We start from the raw sequence: 17,852 nt of genomic DNA, 5'->3' as shown, positions 1-17,852 counted from the left end.
GAGCAGTGAGATGGGTCTTAAGTTGTTCAGGTTGGTGGGGTCCAGTGAGGGCTTTTTAAGTATGGGAGTGATCTGCGCATGTTTTAGAGGGGAGGGGAAGGTGCCACTAGAGAGGGAGAGATTAAAGATGTGAGTAAGGGAGCATAGGATAGAATAAGAGGGTGTCTGTAGTAGTTGTGAGGGAACAGGATCCAGGGAACCGGTGGTTAGGCGGCATCTGAGAAAATGTTTTTAACCTCTTCATTAGTAGCCAGTTCAAAGGAGGAGAGTGTTGACTGTACTGTTAGGCAAGGTATGTTGAGTGGGGAAGATGTGTGCACAGTGGCGGTGTCCTCGCGTATTGCATCAACCTTATCTTTGAAGTGATTGGCAATCTCTTGGGCAGTGATTGAGTTAGTCAGTAGAGGGGGTGGGGGACGAAGCAGAGTTAAAAGTCGAGAAGAGCCGATGGGGACTGAATGACAGGGTAGTAATAAGAGAGACAAAGTAGGCTTGTTTGGCAGCATGGAGGCATGAATTGTATGTTTGGAGGGAAGATTTATATAGGGTGAAGTCCTGCAGGCATTTGGTTTTGCGCCACCGTCGTTCAAAAGCACGGCAGTGTCTCTTGAGATTTCTACTCTTGTCAGTTTGCCAGGGTTGCTATGGTCGGGGCTTGATTCTGCCTGTAGTTAGAGGAGCAAGTGCATCAAGTGATGATGAGAGTGAGCTTTTGTAAACAGAGGTGGCCAGGACAGGACAGGGGAGAGATTATGTAGGTGGTCAGTAGCAGAACAGAGGAGAGAGGGCTTAAAGTGACTAAGGTTCCTACAGGTAATTGTTTGCTGCTTTGGGGGATGGGTGATTTTGAGGCAAGGATACAGTGAAACTGATGAGGTTGTGATTAGAGAGAGGAAAGGGAGTGTTTGTGAGGTTGTCGGCAAAGCAGAGATAGGAGAATATAAGGTCAAGGGTATTACCATTGGAGTGGGTAGAAGTGTGTGTCCATTGGGTTAGGTCAAAAGAAGAGGTGACGTTGAGAAGTTGAGTTGTAGCTGGGCTGTTAACATTGACAGGGATGTTGAAGTCACCAAGAATGATAGTGGGTATTTCAGAGGAGAGTAAATAGGGTAGCCAGGCAGCAAAGTCATCAAAAAAGCGTGATGCTGGTCCAGGGGGCCGATAAATTGCTGCAATCTTTAGAGAAATGGGAGAAAACAGACGAATACAGTGCATCTCAAAAGAAGAGAGGGACAGAGAGGGAGGGTTTGGAAGGACTTTGTAGGTGCTTTGCGGGGATAAAAGGAATCCAACTCAACCTCCTTTGTCCGTTGGGCCTGGGGGAGTGAGTCCAGTGGAGGCCACCATAGGAGAGGACAGCAGGAGAAGCAGTCAAAATTTTGAAGCCAGGTTTCAGTTATGGCTAGGATGTTAAAGCTATGAGAGATTAAAAGATCATGCACAGATGTGAGCTTGTTACAGATGGAGCGAGCATTCCAAAGGGCACATGAGATTGAGGGGCTGTTTTTAGGAAGCAGGGGGACAGAAATTAAACGGGAGTAGATTGTGGCTGTTGTCAGAGGAGGAGGGGTGTCGGATATGTGGTTTGCAGTAAGAAAATGGAGGGCCAGGATTTGGGGAAATGTCCCCTGAGGCTAGAAGAAGGAGGGTGAGAAAGGCAAGATGGGAGTGGGATGTGTATGAGCGCACATGTCTAATTGCCCTGGTGTTTAGGTTAGCATGTGGGCTCAGCAACTGAAGGAGGTGATAGGTATAGTGGTAGGGAGAGGGTAGGAGTGAGGGTGCAATGTGTATGCTGTGGGGTGGAGAAGAGGGGTAGTGTAAGGATATTTTGAAGATAGAAGACACAGATGTGAGAAAGAAGAGTAGAAGGAGCATGTTTGTGGATAGAAAGTGGGAATCTGACTTCAAATAGATTAAATTAAATGTCGAGTGCTGGTTTACTTGCAGTCTTTCCAAAGAGTTCTTGTTATATCTTCATGCAGCTTTAGTTATCCTGCGGTGGTGAAACTGTGAGACACTCAGGGATGAGACATGGTGTCTGCGCCTACCCCATAGACTGCTTTAAATTTATACTGAGATTGAGTAGGCAAGCATTTGTCAATTGATCAATATAGGATCTGATTTGAGACACATGAATATGGGAGGAGAGATGGATAAATCCAGACACAGGCAAGAGTTGTAAAAGGTAATTAAGTCTCTTGATCACTCAAGCTAAGTAGAGTTGAATCAGTCACCAGATGTGTTGCTCATTTTTTTTTAAAAAGCACTAGCATTACATATGAAAGTTGAGATATGGATTGCAGGAGACAATTACCAAGAAAATTATAAGGAGAGCTGTATCATAGGCAGAGCGGGTTGTACATATGGATAGCAGAGGCAAGAGACAATTGCCAAGAAAATTATAAGGAGAGCCGTATCATAGGCAGAGCGGGATGTACATATGGATAGCAGAAGCAGGAGAAAATTACCAATAAAATTATAAGGAGAGCTGTATCATAGGCAGAGCGGGTTGTACATATGGATAGCAGAAGCAGGAGACAATTACCTGTAATAAAGCAGAGAAGACCTGATCAGAGTTCATAACTGCGGTGGTGAAACTGTGCAACACTCGTGAATGAGACATGGTGTCTGCGCCTGCCCCGTCTGCGCCATGCAAACATTTTGGCTACCAGACTAAAGGAGTGGATGCCTGATTGGTTCCATGCAGACCAAACAGGATTTGTCCTAGGTAATTGGATTAGAACCTTGTTCCTAATGCAAAAGATGAGAAGTGTAGGACCCCCAGTGCTACTCCTGTCAATCAATGCTGAAAAGGCATTTGACATTGTAGACTGGGGATTCATGATGAATACAATAGAGGCTGTGGAAATAGGTCCAATGATGGTCCAATGGATTAAAACATATAGCCATTCCACAGCATCAGTTAAGGTGAATGGGATGCTTTCCACATTTAAAATGCACAATGGGACAAGACAGGGGTGTCCGCTCTCTCCCCTCCTATTTCTGTTGTTATTGGAACCACTACTGGCAGCTATACGAAATAACGGGGATATAGGGGGGCTGATGAACACGAAGAACACAAAGTAGCGGCATATGCTGATGACATTCTGTTCTATGTTTCTAATCCGAGGCTAACACTACCAAATTTAATAAAAGAAATTAAAAGCTATGAAGAACTTTCAAATTTAAAGATCAACCCTGTGAAATCTGAAGTTTTAAACATAAATATGAACAAGAAAGAAGAGATGGCTTTATAAAAAGAATTCCCATTCTCTTGGGGGGGGGGGAATCTAAAATACCTTGAAATAAATTTAACACCATCTTCAAGGAACCTATACCAAGAAAACTATATCCTATTATTGAATGAAGTTAAAATGGAAATCCAAAAAGGTAACAACTAGACGCTTTATTAGATAGGATGAATAAATGTGGTAAAAATGGCGAAAGTGCTGAAAATTCTTTATAAGTTTCAGATGCTACCAATACACTTACCGCAGGCTTATTTAACCACTTTACCACTGAGTACCGTAGTACTACTGCGTCAAAGTGGCTCGTTATCGTCTGACGACGTAGACCTACGTCGTCAGACACTCCCCCTTCTCGGCGGCGCGCTCCCGCTGTATTCAGTCACAGCGGGAGTCGGGCCAGGGGAGGAGCAGCGGCGATCGCCGACGCTCTTCCCCGATCGTCGGGGATCTAGTGTGGAGATCCGCCTGCTTGTGTAAACACAAGCGGGCGGATCTCCCAAGTGACAGGCAGGGTCAGATTGCAGGGTTCAGCATACCTGAACCCGTGATCTGTCCTTGTGTCACTCAGTCACCTCCCCCCCCCCCCCACACGTCAGTAAGCACCAGGCATACATTAACCCCTCCCTCTCCAATAAAATTAACCCCTTCCCTGCCAGTGTCATTTTTACAGTCACAGTGCATATTTATAGCACTGATTACTGCAGTAATGTCACTGGTACCCCCAAAAGTGTCAAAAATGTCAGTCAAGGGTCCGATCTGTCCGCCGCAATGTCGCAGTCCCGCCAAAAAAATCGCAGATCGCCGCCATTGCGCGTTAAAAAAAACACCAAAAATGACAGAAATCTTTCTCTTTGTTAGTAAACGCAATAACTTTTGCGCAAACCAATCAAAATACGCTTATTGTGAATTTTTTTACCAAACATAGGTAGCAGAAAACAAATTGGCCAAAAATTTTAAAAAATTTTGATTTTTACATTTTTTTGGGGGGAATTTCATAATAAAAAAATGTGAAAAATATTGTTGTTTTTTCAAAATTTATGCTCTTTTTTTTGTTTATAGCGCAAAAAGTAAAAATCGCACAGGTGATCAAATACCACCAAAAGAAAGCTCTGTTTGTGGGAAAAAAAGGACGTAAATTTCGTTTGGGTATAGTGTCGCACGACCGCGCAATTGTCAGTTAAAGTCGCACAGCGCCGAATCGCAAAAAGTGGCCCAGACGTAAGACAGCAAAATGCTCTAGTGGTAAAGTGGTTAAAAACACTAAATACATTGATAACAAAGTATATTTGGCACAACAAAAAATTAAGAATAAAACTAAGTAATAGGAGATCACAAGGGGGTTTGGCTACACTGGATATAAAAAGATACTATAATGCTGCGGTATTATCACAAATGGTGGTGTGGACAAAAATAAGAAGTAGTAAAAATGGGTAAAAATAGAAAAAACACAACAACCCACAGTTAAGTAATAATAATTGGGTACCACAACAATATAGAGTATTAGATGTAGACACGCACAAACTGACTAAGAATGTGCTTCAGAGTTTGGGATTCAATACATAAACAAAAAAAGGGAATATAATTCTCTTTTAATTTCACTCACAAGGACGAATTGTATTCCCCCTGGGAACGGGACACAATTCGCAGAGTGGATAATAGATAAAAACGCACAGCTTTAGGCTATAGTGAACAAAGGGAAGATATGTTCATATCAGGAATTGTAGCACAAGAAAGAATTAATGATATTGAATTAAGGGCGGTATTCTCAGTTAAGACACTTTGTGTCAACATTACCTCAGCCCATTAGATTAGAAAAATACTTTTCTTCAATTGAACACCTGTGTAATTCCCAGACAAATTTGAAACTTATTACAAATTTATCAAATACTCAGAGGTTACAGAGCCGAGAATACCACCATTTATCAATTAATGGGAAAGAGTTGGGATTACGTTTAGAGGAACAAAAAAAAAAAAAAAAAATATCGTTCTGAGTGCAGTTCATACCACAGCAGTAGATATAAATACAGTTGAGATGAACTATAAATGTTTAGCTAGGTGGTATAGAACGCCGGTTAAAGCCCAAAAATATCAGCCAGAGAAATCTTCAATGTGTTGGCGAACTTGAGATTTGGAGGGTACTGTGGCGCATATGGGGTGGGAGTGCCCAAAGATGCTGGATTACTGGCAGAATGTAAGGCAATATATAAAGGAAATTACAGACCTAAACCTAGTAGATGATCCGTGGATTTGTCTATTCCATAATACAAAAAGTGCAATAAAACTATATAAGAATACAGTAGTGCCTTATCTAATAGATGCAGCAAAAGGGGCAATACCAAAAAAGTGGCTACACCCTGAATGTCCTACGATGAAGGAATTTTTTAAAACAATAAAATATATTCATAAAATGGAATATCTGCGAAGCAGTGGAGAAGACCAGACAGAAATTTTTTTCATTGTATGGGAAACATGGGGAGAATTTAAGAGAACAAGGAAATATGTGGAGATATATAGTGAAACAGGATACGAGGGAAGAAGGGAGGGAGGAAGAGGAGAAGTAGAGAAAAGAGAGAGGAATTAAAAAATTAGGGAAACGGTGGACTGGGGAGTGGGAAAGGGGAATTAAGAGGATTATATTTGAAAGTGTAATTAAAAGATATATGTAATGTTTATTAACCTTTTTGTATATGGAAAATCAAAGGAAAAGTACATTTAAAAAAAAGTTATACGACTTCTTCTGATTGCATCCTCGTGAAAAGGAAAAGATCAAAGGCCAATAAAACATGATTTAGGGGTCTGGTATCTCAAAAGATGAACATCTTGATGGCATACTGGAGGTAAAAAAGGGGGACATAAAAAGAATAGCATCTGTGTCCCAAATGGGTGTGTATATAATATAGGAATTTTTCCCATTCAGTCCCGTTTACGTGAATCATGATGCCATTAAGGGCTATTCCCCAAAAGGTAAACCAATGGTTACCATGTTCATCATATTATATTAACGGGCCAAAAGCTTTCCAACCACACCATTGCTTCCCGCATTGAAAATAAATTGATCAAATGATCCCCTATTGAGTTATGGTCAAAAGCAGTAGATAGGTAAAGCATTAACTGTAGCATATGAATTGGAGCCCATAAGGAACCTAAATTTTTTATTCCCTATTAAGACCCCCAGTCCACATGTCCAATCCCAGATCAGAAAGGTCCCCAAAGTTAAAGGAATATAGTAAGAGTTGTCAAATTTACCTCCAAAAAGTATGGCACCTGCATCCACAGCATTCCTGAATATGCAGTCCTCAGATGGCAATGTTTTGCAATGGGGGTCAGGTAGGACCTCCAGGGTAAGCTTGGGAAAGAATGCATAGAGGGCCAAATTTCTGGCTCCTAATATAAACATCAGGGCCAGTTTTAGCGCATTAGGCCTCTGCACATGCTCATTACTGTTTCCGCTGTCCTTCCCCCGATTGTTTTCCCTGTATGTATTGCGGTGTCTGTCGGTGTCGTCGCCACGTTCCCTGATTGTATGACGTTGGGCTTCCATCTTGGCTGCTGATGCACATGCATCAATCCGACCTCACTGCACACCAGGAACGAGAGAGCCAGCACGCCCAGTTCCTCTAGGGGCATCTCCATTGGGGACACCACGGCCAGCACCGTAAGTCCACATAAAAGTGGGCATCCCGAAATCAGCCACAGAGGCAAAAGCAAACTGCAACAATGCCATCTGTCCTCTGAGGCTTAAAATGCAACTATCCCACATCCAGCCCAGAACATCAAAAGGAGAGGCAAAAAAAAAAAAAAAGAAATGCATACCCTTCATTTCAATTATCAATGGCCTTTCTATCTTGAACCCTCCTTACAAAATTATGGGCAACGGTAACACTTAACAAGACAATATCACATTGTCATATCACATCCAATCACAATATATACATAATACATATGAGAGAGAGGGGGAAAAAATTTCCTTTAAAGAGAAAGTTTATAGCTTATAGCATTTAACCACTTCCCCCTAGGACGACGTCATATGATGTCGTAAACTTTGCGGGGGTATACCCCCCTCCCGCCGCCTTCCGCGGCTTTTACCGGGGCTCCCGTCCCACCGGGAGCCCCGAGCACCCAGCCGGCGCGTCCGCCGGCTGGATGGAGTCCCGATGAATGCCGGAAACGGCATCGATCGGGTCTCCGATGACGTAACCCGGAGGCGGCGTCCATGACGTCACTTCCGGGTTAGTGTGCTGCAAAACGGCGCCAAATTTGAAAAACGGCTGTATGCAAAAACGCCGTTTTCGGCGTTTTGCATACAGGGAAGTGTAGTGGAGGGGTCGAGGGTCTTTTAGACCCTCGATCCCTCCATAAAGTGTACCTGTCACTGCATATTGCTGTCACAAGGGATGTTTACATTGCTTGTGACAGCAATAAAAGTGATCAGATTTTTTATTTTTTTTTTAAAACTGTAATAAAGTTAAAAAAATAAATAAAATAAATGGGGAAAAAAAAAAAAAAAATTTAGCCGCCCCGATCACCGTTAGCTCGCGCACAAAAAAAACGTATACGGAAGTCGAGCCGCGAATGAAATCGCTGTTCAAACTACACATGTGAGGTATCGCCGCGATTGCCAGAGCGTGAGCAATAATTTTAAAAAAAGAGCTACACTCTAACTCTAAACTGGTAACCGTTAAATAAATTTAAAATGTCGCCTATTGAGATCTCTATTGACCGTAGTTTGTCGCCATCCCACAGGGGGGCGCAATTTTAAACCGTAACATGTTGGGTATCTATTTACTCGGCATGACATCATCTTTCACAATATACAAAAAAAATGGGCTAACTTTACTGTTTAGTATTTTTTAAATGCAGTGAAATGTAATTTTTCCCAAAAAAATGGCGTTTTAAAGACCGCTGCGCAAATACCGCGTGACAAAAAATATTGCAATGACCGCCATTTTATTCTCAAGAGTCTTTGCTAAAAAAATATATATAATGTTTGGGGGTTCTAAGTAGTTTTCTAGGAAAAAATACTGGTTTTAACTTGTAAACACAAAGTGTCCGAAATAGGCCTGGTATGGAAGTGGTTAAACCTGGCTTCCCTTAGCAAATTAGACAATCCCAATCTCCGCCTCTAGTGTTGGCATGAACTCTTTCTAGTGCCACAAACTTTAGAGTGTGAATTCTTGTTGGGTTTCCACGTTCCGTGTCTGCCAATCGGAGACATTGCCATATACAGTTCCTTGGAAAAGTATTCATACCCTTTGAAGTTTTCTACATTTTGTCATGTTACAACCAAAAAGGTAAATGTATTTTATTGGGATTTTGTGATAGACCAGGGCTTGACAAATTTGCTTGCAATCTAGGAGCCAGCTAAAAAATTGTTTTTTTTTTTTTTTCTCGCATGCCGAATGGCCGGCTTCTGTCAGACCGGCTGCCATACACACGAGCCAAATGGCGGCCACTTTTTATTGCCTGGTGTTTTGGCCCCTGTGTACTTGACTTGGTGTGATGGGCAGTGGCTCACTAGGGAAGGACAGTGCAGCAAAGTGGGGGCAATAGGTGATCCAGTAACCCATGCCACCCTTAGCCCCTTTTCATACGGGCACCTCCACTAAGCGAAATCCGCTTGCTCAGCGGGGATTTCTCTGCTAATCCCACCTGAGCAGGCGGATGAAAGGTCCTGTCCTCTTCGCTATGAAGAGCGAACACTGACCCAGTCCTTGCTCTCCCCTATGGGGCAGTCCGATGGAAATGGACTGCCTGTTCATTCCCTTCCAATGCCATCTGATTCAATCCACCGGACACATGGAAAATAGGACCACCATCCGTCTGTTTTTGGCGGACAGGATTGGATGGACATCAGCCGCTCCATAGAGGGGACTGAAGGGTCTGATCAGGTCCGCCTGGAAAACTGACAGGCGGACCTGATCAGACAGCCATGTGAAAGGGGCCTTGGCTGTGTGGCTGTGGCATGGCAGAGAGATGATAAAAAATAATAAAATCATTTTATTGAAAAAAAATAATCTGTTTCCATCTTTTGTGAGGGTGTGAATAGAATTGAGGCTGTTCCAACCAACCGCCCCACTCTCCCTGTCCACTTACCATTACCATCTTAGTCTGCGCAACCCTAAGGGGGCACACAGGGACAAGACCCCTCTTGCAGTGCAGACCAGGTGTCCGATCGCTAACTCTAGTCGTCAAGAGGCCCATGGCATGGTAACTCTGGAGGAGCTGCAGAGATCCACAGCTCAGGTGGGAGAATCTGTCCACGGGACAACTATTGGTCATGCACTCCACAAATCTGGCCTTTTATGGAAGAGTGGCAAGAAGAAAGCTATTGTTGACAGCCTTAAGAAGTCCCGTTTGCAGTTTGCGAGAAGCCATATGGGGATACAGCAAACATGTGGAAGAAGGGGCTCTGGTCAGTTGAGACCAAAATGTAACTTTTAGGCTTAAAAGCAAAACTGTGTGGCAGAAAACGAACACTGCACATCACCCTGAACACACCATCCCTATCGTCAAACATGGTGGCAGCGTCATGTTGTGGGGGTTGCGTCAGCAGTGACTGGGAAGCTGGTCAGAGTTGATGGGAAGATGGATGGAGCCAAATACAGTGCATTTTGCCACAATTGTGCGACAAGCACGAAAATCGCGGCAAAATCACATCGCATTTGGGGTGCCATTAAGAAATAATGGCACCGCAACCACATCCCGCATTTTGCTGTGATTCTGGAATCACAGGCAGAATCACATGATTTTGCCTGCCATTTCAATATGCTCAGGTGTGAACGGGGGCCTAAAGCATTGCTAGGATCATAATAGATAATAGATTGTGAAGTCAGCTTGTAGTGTGTTTCCTGCTATAAAGAAAACAGTGAACTACTTGCATTGCCTCAGAACCTAAAGAGCTTACAGTCCACTTTCAATACTACAGTCGCGAGCCATGGCGGTTTTCGGAAGGAATCCAAAAGACACAGGAAGCAAATATGCATATATTATGACACGAATTAGAAATTGTCTTTATTTTATTGCTGATGATAGAGAAACTCTTCGTGCAGTTTTTTCCATTTTTTTTTTCTATTTTTGTTTTGTTTTAAGAAATGTTATGCATGTGGTATATAGATAGAAACTGTGCCTATCTTCAATTTTAGGATCTGCTGCAAAAGAATTCTTTACAAAATCTAAACTGCCTATTCCAGAACTTTCTCATATATGGTAAGTGTTTTATTTATTTGTTTATGCCTAAGCTGTATGAGAAGAAATTTTTTTAAACCAATTTAAAAAGGAATCTATATAGATAATGCATTTAGGAAATCATTTTCAACATATTTTGTTTTTTAACAGGGAATTGTCAGATTTTGATAAAGATGGAGCATTGACTTTGGATGAATTCTGTGCTGCTTTTCATCTTGTAGTGGCTAGAAAAAATGGATATGATTTGCCAGAAAAATTGCCTGAAAGCCTAATGCCTAAACTTATAGATTTAGAGGACTCTGCAGGTAAATCCTATTTCCTTTCTGTGTTTTTTGTGTTTTTTTTGGTTTGTGTTCAAGGAGTCCACTGAAACTATTAACTTAGCCGAGTAAATATAAACAGAAGATGACTATTAGTATTTCAGAAACATGTATAAAAATCTTATCTCGGCTGCACTGGGGTAAAGCGCTCATAACATTATGCACAAGAATGCATAACCATTTTTCTGCCAGGCCCTGTGCTCCAATTTAAACACAAGTGGCCAGATAATTTTTGCATATATATATATATATATATATATATATATATTTATATATTTATTTTTTTACATATTTCATTTCAAAGTTTGTTAAAAACCCTCAAACTATATATTCTCTGCAAGAAAAGGTAGAATAAAAAGTTGTTGCTACATCCATTCCCTGATCTCCTCTGTGACTAATGAACCCAGAAGTGACAGTAAAATTGTCTCTTCAGTTTCAGAGCTGTCCTACCTCAGCTACTAAAGCCAAGGTTGCAGCTGATCAAGCATGAACTGTGCTTGATTAGCTGCAGGAATCTATTAGACCCCTGATGTCCCCATAAAGAGAACTTGTCATCTGTCTTTGCAATCTCATTAGGAGGCTTGTTAACCCCCATGTAGTAGCAATAAAGTTAAAAGAAAAAAAATAAAGTGCAAAAAAAAAAATTAAATAATAAAAAATTAAAACACACTCAAATACAAATATGTGCTTAGGTTCTGCTTCTGTACATAAACAGCAAGTGTATCACACATGAGGAATTGCTCCAAATGTTGGAGAGAGAGCAATAATTCTTGGGCCATAATTTGCTGTTAACGTTGATAACCTGTAAAGGCATTTAAAGAGTCACTGATGAAAATGTCACTATTTCATGGACGGGCATATTTTTGAGTCTTGATATGCTTGGTATCTTTTTACTCAATGCAACCTCATCTTTTATTATGTACATAAAATTGGGTATTAAAGGGGCAAGAAAAAGTATGTGAAACCCCTGGAATTACATGTTTTTTTGCAGCATTTTGCCTTAAAATGTAATCTGCTCTTCATCTATGTTACAACAATAGACAACACAATGTGCTTAAGCTGATAACATACAAACAATGCTACTTTTTTGTGTCTTTATTGGGCACAGCCATTAAAAATTCATAGTACTGGGGGGGGGGGGGGGGGGTGGTATATGTGAAACCATAGAATAATTACTTCAACAAAAACTAATTGGAGTCAGTAGTTTGCACACCTAGAGGTCCAGTTAATGAAATGAGTTTTGCGGCATGGTTTAGAGCTTTTGATAAAACTTTAAAACTTTTTAAGATTTCTGTTCATAAGTAGCATCAGCTGATATATGAACCATGGCTTGCAAAAAGGAGCTCCCTTCTAAAGACATACAATCAAGAGTAGCTGAGCTACATAAGGCAGGAAAGAGATACAAAGCAATCTCAAAGTTTTAAGGCATCCATCCATTGACAGTTGGACAAACTGTCTATAAATTGAGACAGTTTAGTACTGTGGCTACCCTTCACAGAAGTTGGCACCCAGCCAAAAGGCCTCCCAAAGCACAATGCAGGATCCTCAATGAGGTAAATCAGAACCCATGAGTAACAGCCGAGTGCCTAAAGACATCATTGGATCTGGCAAATATCCCTATTCATGAGTCTACCATACGTAAGTCTTTGTACAGACAGGTTGTCCTTGGCAGAACACGTGGGAAGCTACTGCGCTCCAGAAAAAAAAAAACATTGTTGTGCATCTGAAGTTTGCCAAAGAGCACCTTGGCAAACCGTAACACTACTGGGAAAATGTTTTGTGGACTGATGAAACAAAAGTTGAATTGTTTGGGAAAGATATCAGCACTATGTATGGCGCAGCTTACCAACTTCAAACATCATTCCAACGGTAAAGTATGGTGGAGGGAACATCATGATTTGGGCTTGCTTCACTGCCTCAGGGCCTGGACCACTTGCCATTTATCAAAATATCCTACAGCAGGGCTTGACAAATTTGTTTGGAATCTAGGAGCCAGCTGAAAAAGTTATGAGCCATTTTGTTTTTCATGCATGCCGAATGGCCGGCTTCTGTTGGACCGACTGCCATACACACGGGCTAAATGTGGGCCAGTTTTTTTTTTTTTTCTAACTGGCTGATGTTGCCCAGCATTTGGCCCTTGTATACTTGGCTTGACGGTGTGATGGACAGTAGCTCACTAGGGAAGGACAGTGCAGCAAGGTGGGGGCAATAGTAACTCATGCCACCTTAGGCTCCTTTCATACAGGGACTTCAGCTAAGCGGAATCTGCTTGCTTAGCGGGGATTTCTCTGCTAATCCCAGCTGAGCAGGCGGATGACAGGTCTTGTCCACTTCGCTATGCAGAGCGAACACTGACAAAGTCCCGCTCTCCTCTATGGGGAAATCGAATGGAAATGGATCGGATGGATGCTCAATTTCCATCTGACACCATCTGATTCGTTCTGCCAGACAGATGGAAAATAGGACCACGATCCGTCTGTTTTTGGCGGACAGGATCGGATGGCGACAGTTGTCGGCGGACATCCGCTGCTCTATAGAGGAGACTGAAGGGTCCGATTGGGTCTGCCTGAAAAACTGATCAGACAGCCCATGTGAAAGGGGCCTTTGGCTGTGTGGCTGTAGTATGGCAGGGAGATGATGAAAAATAAATAATTTTAATGAACCACTTACCAACCGCCCAACGACTATATACATCGGCCGTTTAAACCTAAATACCGGTGTTATGGTAGCAGATAGCTGCCATAACCCTGGTATTTTTTTAAGGGTGGTCGGCTTTCCGATACGGGTGGGGCGGCGGAAGAGGTGCCCCCCTCCCTCCGCGTCCCGGTACTTTTTCCTGCTTACCGGTCCCGCCGGCCCCGGATCCGCACACAGGATGTCGAGTGAGGACAAGCTTGCCCTCACTCGACGCTATGGTCTTAGAGGACCGGAGCGACGGCAAACGTCATTGCATATCAAACCGGTTTAAAGGTCCCTTTTTTTTTTTTTTCATCTTTTAGTGTACTTGTGAGATCTGAGGACTTTTTGACCCCAGATCTCACAAAAAGAGGTCCTGTCGTGCCTATTTCTTTTACAAGGAATGTTTACATTCCTTGTAATAGGAATAAAAATTATCAAATTTTTTTTTTTTTAAATGGTGTAAAAATAAATAAAATAGTAAAAAAAAAAAAAAAAAATGAAAGCGCCCTGTCCCCGTCAGCTCGCGCGCAGAAGCGAACGCATACGGAAACCCCGTCCACATATGTAAAGGGTGTTCAAACCACACGTGAAGTATCACCGCGATCGTTAGAGCGAGAGCAATAATTTGAGCCCTAGATCTCCTCTGTAACTCTAAGATGGCAACCTGTAGAAATTTTTAAAGTGTCGCCTATGGGGATTTTTAAGTACCAAAGTTTGTCGCCATTCTGTGAGCGTGCGCAATTTCGAAGCATGACATGTTTGGTATCTATTTACTCGACGTAACATTATCTTTCACACAATGGAAAGAAATTGGGCTAACTTTACTGGTTTCTTATTTTTTAATTAAAAAAAGTGTAATTTTTTCCAAAAAAACTGCGATTGGAAGACTGCTGCACAATACGGTGTGATAAAAAAATATTGCAATAATCTCGATTTTATTCTCTAGGGTCTCTGCTAAAAAAAATATATAATGTTTGGGGGTTTGAAGTAGTTTTCTAGCAAAAAAAAAAAATGATTTTAGCTTGTAAACACCAAGTGTCAAAAATAAGCCTGGTGGGTAAGTGGTTAAAAAAAAAAAGCGCGTCGAGTCCATAGCGTGCATCCAGCATTACAGGCCACCTTCGGTCCTCAGACAACCATCCAGAGCAATGCAGCCTCCGGACGAGAGTCTCAGTCCTACTCCCGATTCAGTCACGATGACCATCCAGAGCAGACTAGAGCACTGTGAGTGTGTACATTACAATTACAGGCCCGAGGCCTCCCATCAGACTACTATCCATCCAGAGAACTGTGTGTGCACTGCAGGCCTCCTCTGACCACCGGCATCCAGGGCACTGTGCATTATAGGCCATCCCTCAGACCTGGGATCACGATCCAGCACTATGCAGCATTACAGCCTCCTCTGACCACTGTGACAAGTAACCACTGGCATCCAGAGCACTGTGTATTACAGACCATCCCTCCCACCATCATCCAGCACTATGCAGCATTATAGGCCTTTTAGAGTCAGACCACCATTCCAGAGCACTGAATTACTCAGACCACCATCCACAGCACTGTGCAGCATTCCAGGCCTCCTCAGACCACCGTCCAGAGCATTGTGTAGCATTACAGCCACCGTCCAGAGCACTGTGTGCATTACAGGCTTCCTCAGACCACCATCCAGAGCACTGTGTGCAATGCATTACAGGCCTCCTCTTCAGATTGTCCATGTCCAGAGCACTGTGTGCATTACAGGCCTCCTCAAACCACCATCCAGAGAACTGTACAGCATTACAGGCCTCCTCAGACCACCGGCCAGAGCACTGTGTGCATTATAAGCCTCCTCAGACCAACATCCAGAGAACTGTTCAGCATTCCAGGCCTCCTCAGACCACCGTCCAGAGCACTGTGTAGCATTACAGCCACCGTCCTGAGCACTGTGTGCATTACAGGCTTCCTCAGACCACCACCCAGAGCACTGTATGCGTTACAGGCTTCCTCAGACCACCATCCAGAGCACTGTGCAGCTTTTACAGGCCTCCTCAGACCAACATCCAGAGAACTGTGCAGCATTACAGGGCTCCTCAGACCACCATCCAGAGCACTGTGCAGCTATACAGGCCTCCTTAGACCGTCAGACGGGGCTAAATCTGTATCTGTAAGTTTGTTCAAACCTTAATACCATAAATATTAGATTTTTTTACTCCAGGAGTATATAAAAAGTTAGAAATGCTTAAATAATGCATTATAATTTACCTAAACACATTTTGATTGAATTATTTTTTTTTACTTAAATGTACTGGAGTTTTTAGTTGACTAAAATAGGACTCAAACAATTGTAGATGACTAAAATGGGACTAAAACAAAAATGTCATTTTAGTCAAGACTATAACTAAATCAAAATTCGATTCCAAAATTAACACTGCCGTTAAGTGTATGGGCATACACTTTAAAGTGGGAGTAAACTCAGGATTTTTCTTCTTTCATCCCTTGAAATGGGTAATAAACAATGTACCAGGTGTTCTCTTTACAATCTGTCTATCCTGTGCCATTCTACACAAATTGAGCGATCTTCATTCTAATGATGTCACCAGCACATGTGCATTAATGCCGGATTCACGGCATATTTTCTGTGCCATCAGTCCATGCCGTGACCACATTCTACACTCTTGGCGGCATTGCATTGCTATCCTGCGAGTGTACACCCCTAAACACACCATGTGACTTGCTACGTCACAAGGGGGTGTAAAGTAAAGTAGGTACAGCTCGAATTGAGTAATCAGGGCTATGTTCCCATAGAAACGAAGAATGAAATCGAGGCTTGGCTAAATTGGTATTGCGCACGCGTGAGATTGCGGCCTATCTCATAGAGAGGGAGTGGAGGAGGGGTCCCAAGATGGTGCAGGCTTTGGCTGAGCGAGGCAGAAGTGACAGTAAGGGAGAAAATACTTTTAGTACAATATTTTTCTTTATATAATATAGCGATGTGCATTATCACTTAATCTACTGCCCTTATGTTTCTTTCCATTTGCGTTGGCTGAGTTTACTACCGCTTTAAAGAATGTTAGCCTCTCCCTGACCTATAATTGTCAATATTGAATAAATTGTAATCCGCTAAGTAGATGATAATGCAGCCGGTTACATCTGTAGTTACATTATTGCACAAATACTTTAAAAAAAATTAACTCAAAGTTCTTTGAATACATCGGTTGTATATTGCATCTTGTTTGCTGGGTTTAGTGACTTGTACAGGATAACTGTACTTTTTTAAAAATGTGTTTTCAGGGAAAAAAGAAACCTTTGCCTTTTTAACTTTTTGATTTTTTTTTTTTTTCTTGAGTTTTGAGAGCTGGCGATGTTCAGACCAATTTAAACTCTGCCTTGATTACTTACCGCCTGTCTACAGTGCATTCAACAGTATGTTTTTAACCCTCCTCTTATGTTAGAATTCAGTTACTATCCATGATGTTAGGGTCAGTTTTGACCCGTGTTTTAAATCAGCCATAAAATACCCTCTGAATAATTATTTATCATCAAATTTGTTTCTTACCTCTTGGTTACCTTGTTAGGCTTCTTTATCCTTGAAAAGATTGGTTTTAATATTTTTGGTGTGACCCCTAGACCTTTCTTTTGATGGCATACCTCTCATTGTCAAATTGAAAAAATGGTAAAATAAAGTCAGCAACTCTGAAATGAATTTGTCCTATGTTTCTTCACTTTATTTAGAGAAGCAGACAAGCAGGAAAAGGGATATGCCCCTCCCTAACTACAGCTCACAGGGTTGAGAGGGGATTGGCTGTCACTTTTACTAAGCAGAGAGAGTGTTTATGATTTCAGTTTTGGCACTTATTAGGGTCCTAAAATCCTATATTATAACTGGGTCAGAATTGACCCTAACACCATGAACGTCTTAATTTTCACCACAGTATTTTATAATTTAGTGAAAAGGATTATTTTTCTATTACATTGTTTAAATAGAGGTTCCTGACAAAGTAAAAAAATCTTGATGCAATAAACAAATTTATGTGATACTTATAGACATTCAAAACCTGAAAACGGGTCAGTTTTGACCCTAACACAAGAGGAGGGTTAAACTACAGCAAAAAAGGTTTAGCGTATAGATACTTCTACGAACATTTTAAAATTCCTACTATAATCCTACAGTGCAAGACACAGGCAAACCTATTTGTACCCCATGGGTTGTGTAGGCATGTGTCTTCGGACCCTTCCGTTGATATGGAACTCTGTCCCTGAAGATCCCTTTGAGACTTCCTCCTGCCCTTTTGCCATATGGATTCATTTCAAGACAGTCTACACCTGAGTTACTGCGTACTCCTTACAGACATGCTTAACCCATCTCCCACATTTTTACTCCATGAGTACCCCACAGGAGAATACCCTCATGTGTAGCTATGGGGGCAACCGACAAAAGGGA

The 17,852-nt window shown here is 42.0% G+C and overlaps 1 protein-coding gene across 4 annotated transcripts in view; it reads left to right on the top strand.

Moving 5' to 3' along the window:
• Positions 1-17,852, top strand: part of REPS1 (RALBP1 associated Eps domain containing 1) — a 215,214-nt gene that overhangs the window by 135,574 nt on the left and 61,788 nt on the right. For all 4 annotated transcript variants that reach the window (XM_082249439.1, XM_082249441.1, XM_082249438.1 and 1 more), the window contains exons 7-8: positions 10,394-10,457; positions 10,587-10,741. In XM_082249439.1, the coding sequence (XP_082105565.1) occupies positions 10,394-10,457; positions 10,587-10,741 (219 nt within the window). The remainder of the gene's footprint in view (positions 1-10,393; positions 10,458-10,586; positions 10,742-17,852) is intronic.

Source organism: Pelophylax lessonae (assembly GCF_965119305.1).
Source record: "Pelophylax lessonae genome assembly, chromosome: 3".
NCBI classification, from domain to species: Eukaryota; Metazoa; Chordata; class Amphibia; order Anura; family Ranidae; genus Pelophylax; species Pelophylax lessonae.
The sequence above is the reverse complement of the archived record's forward strand: the minus strand, read 5'-3'. Positions and strand labels throughout refer to the sequence as shown.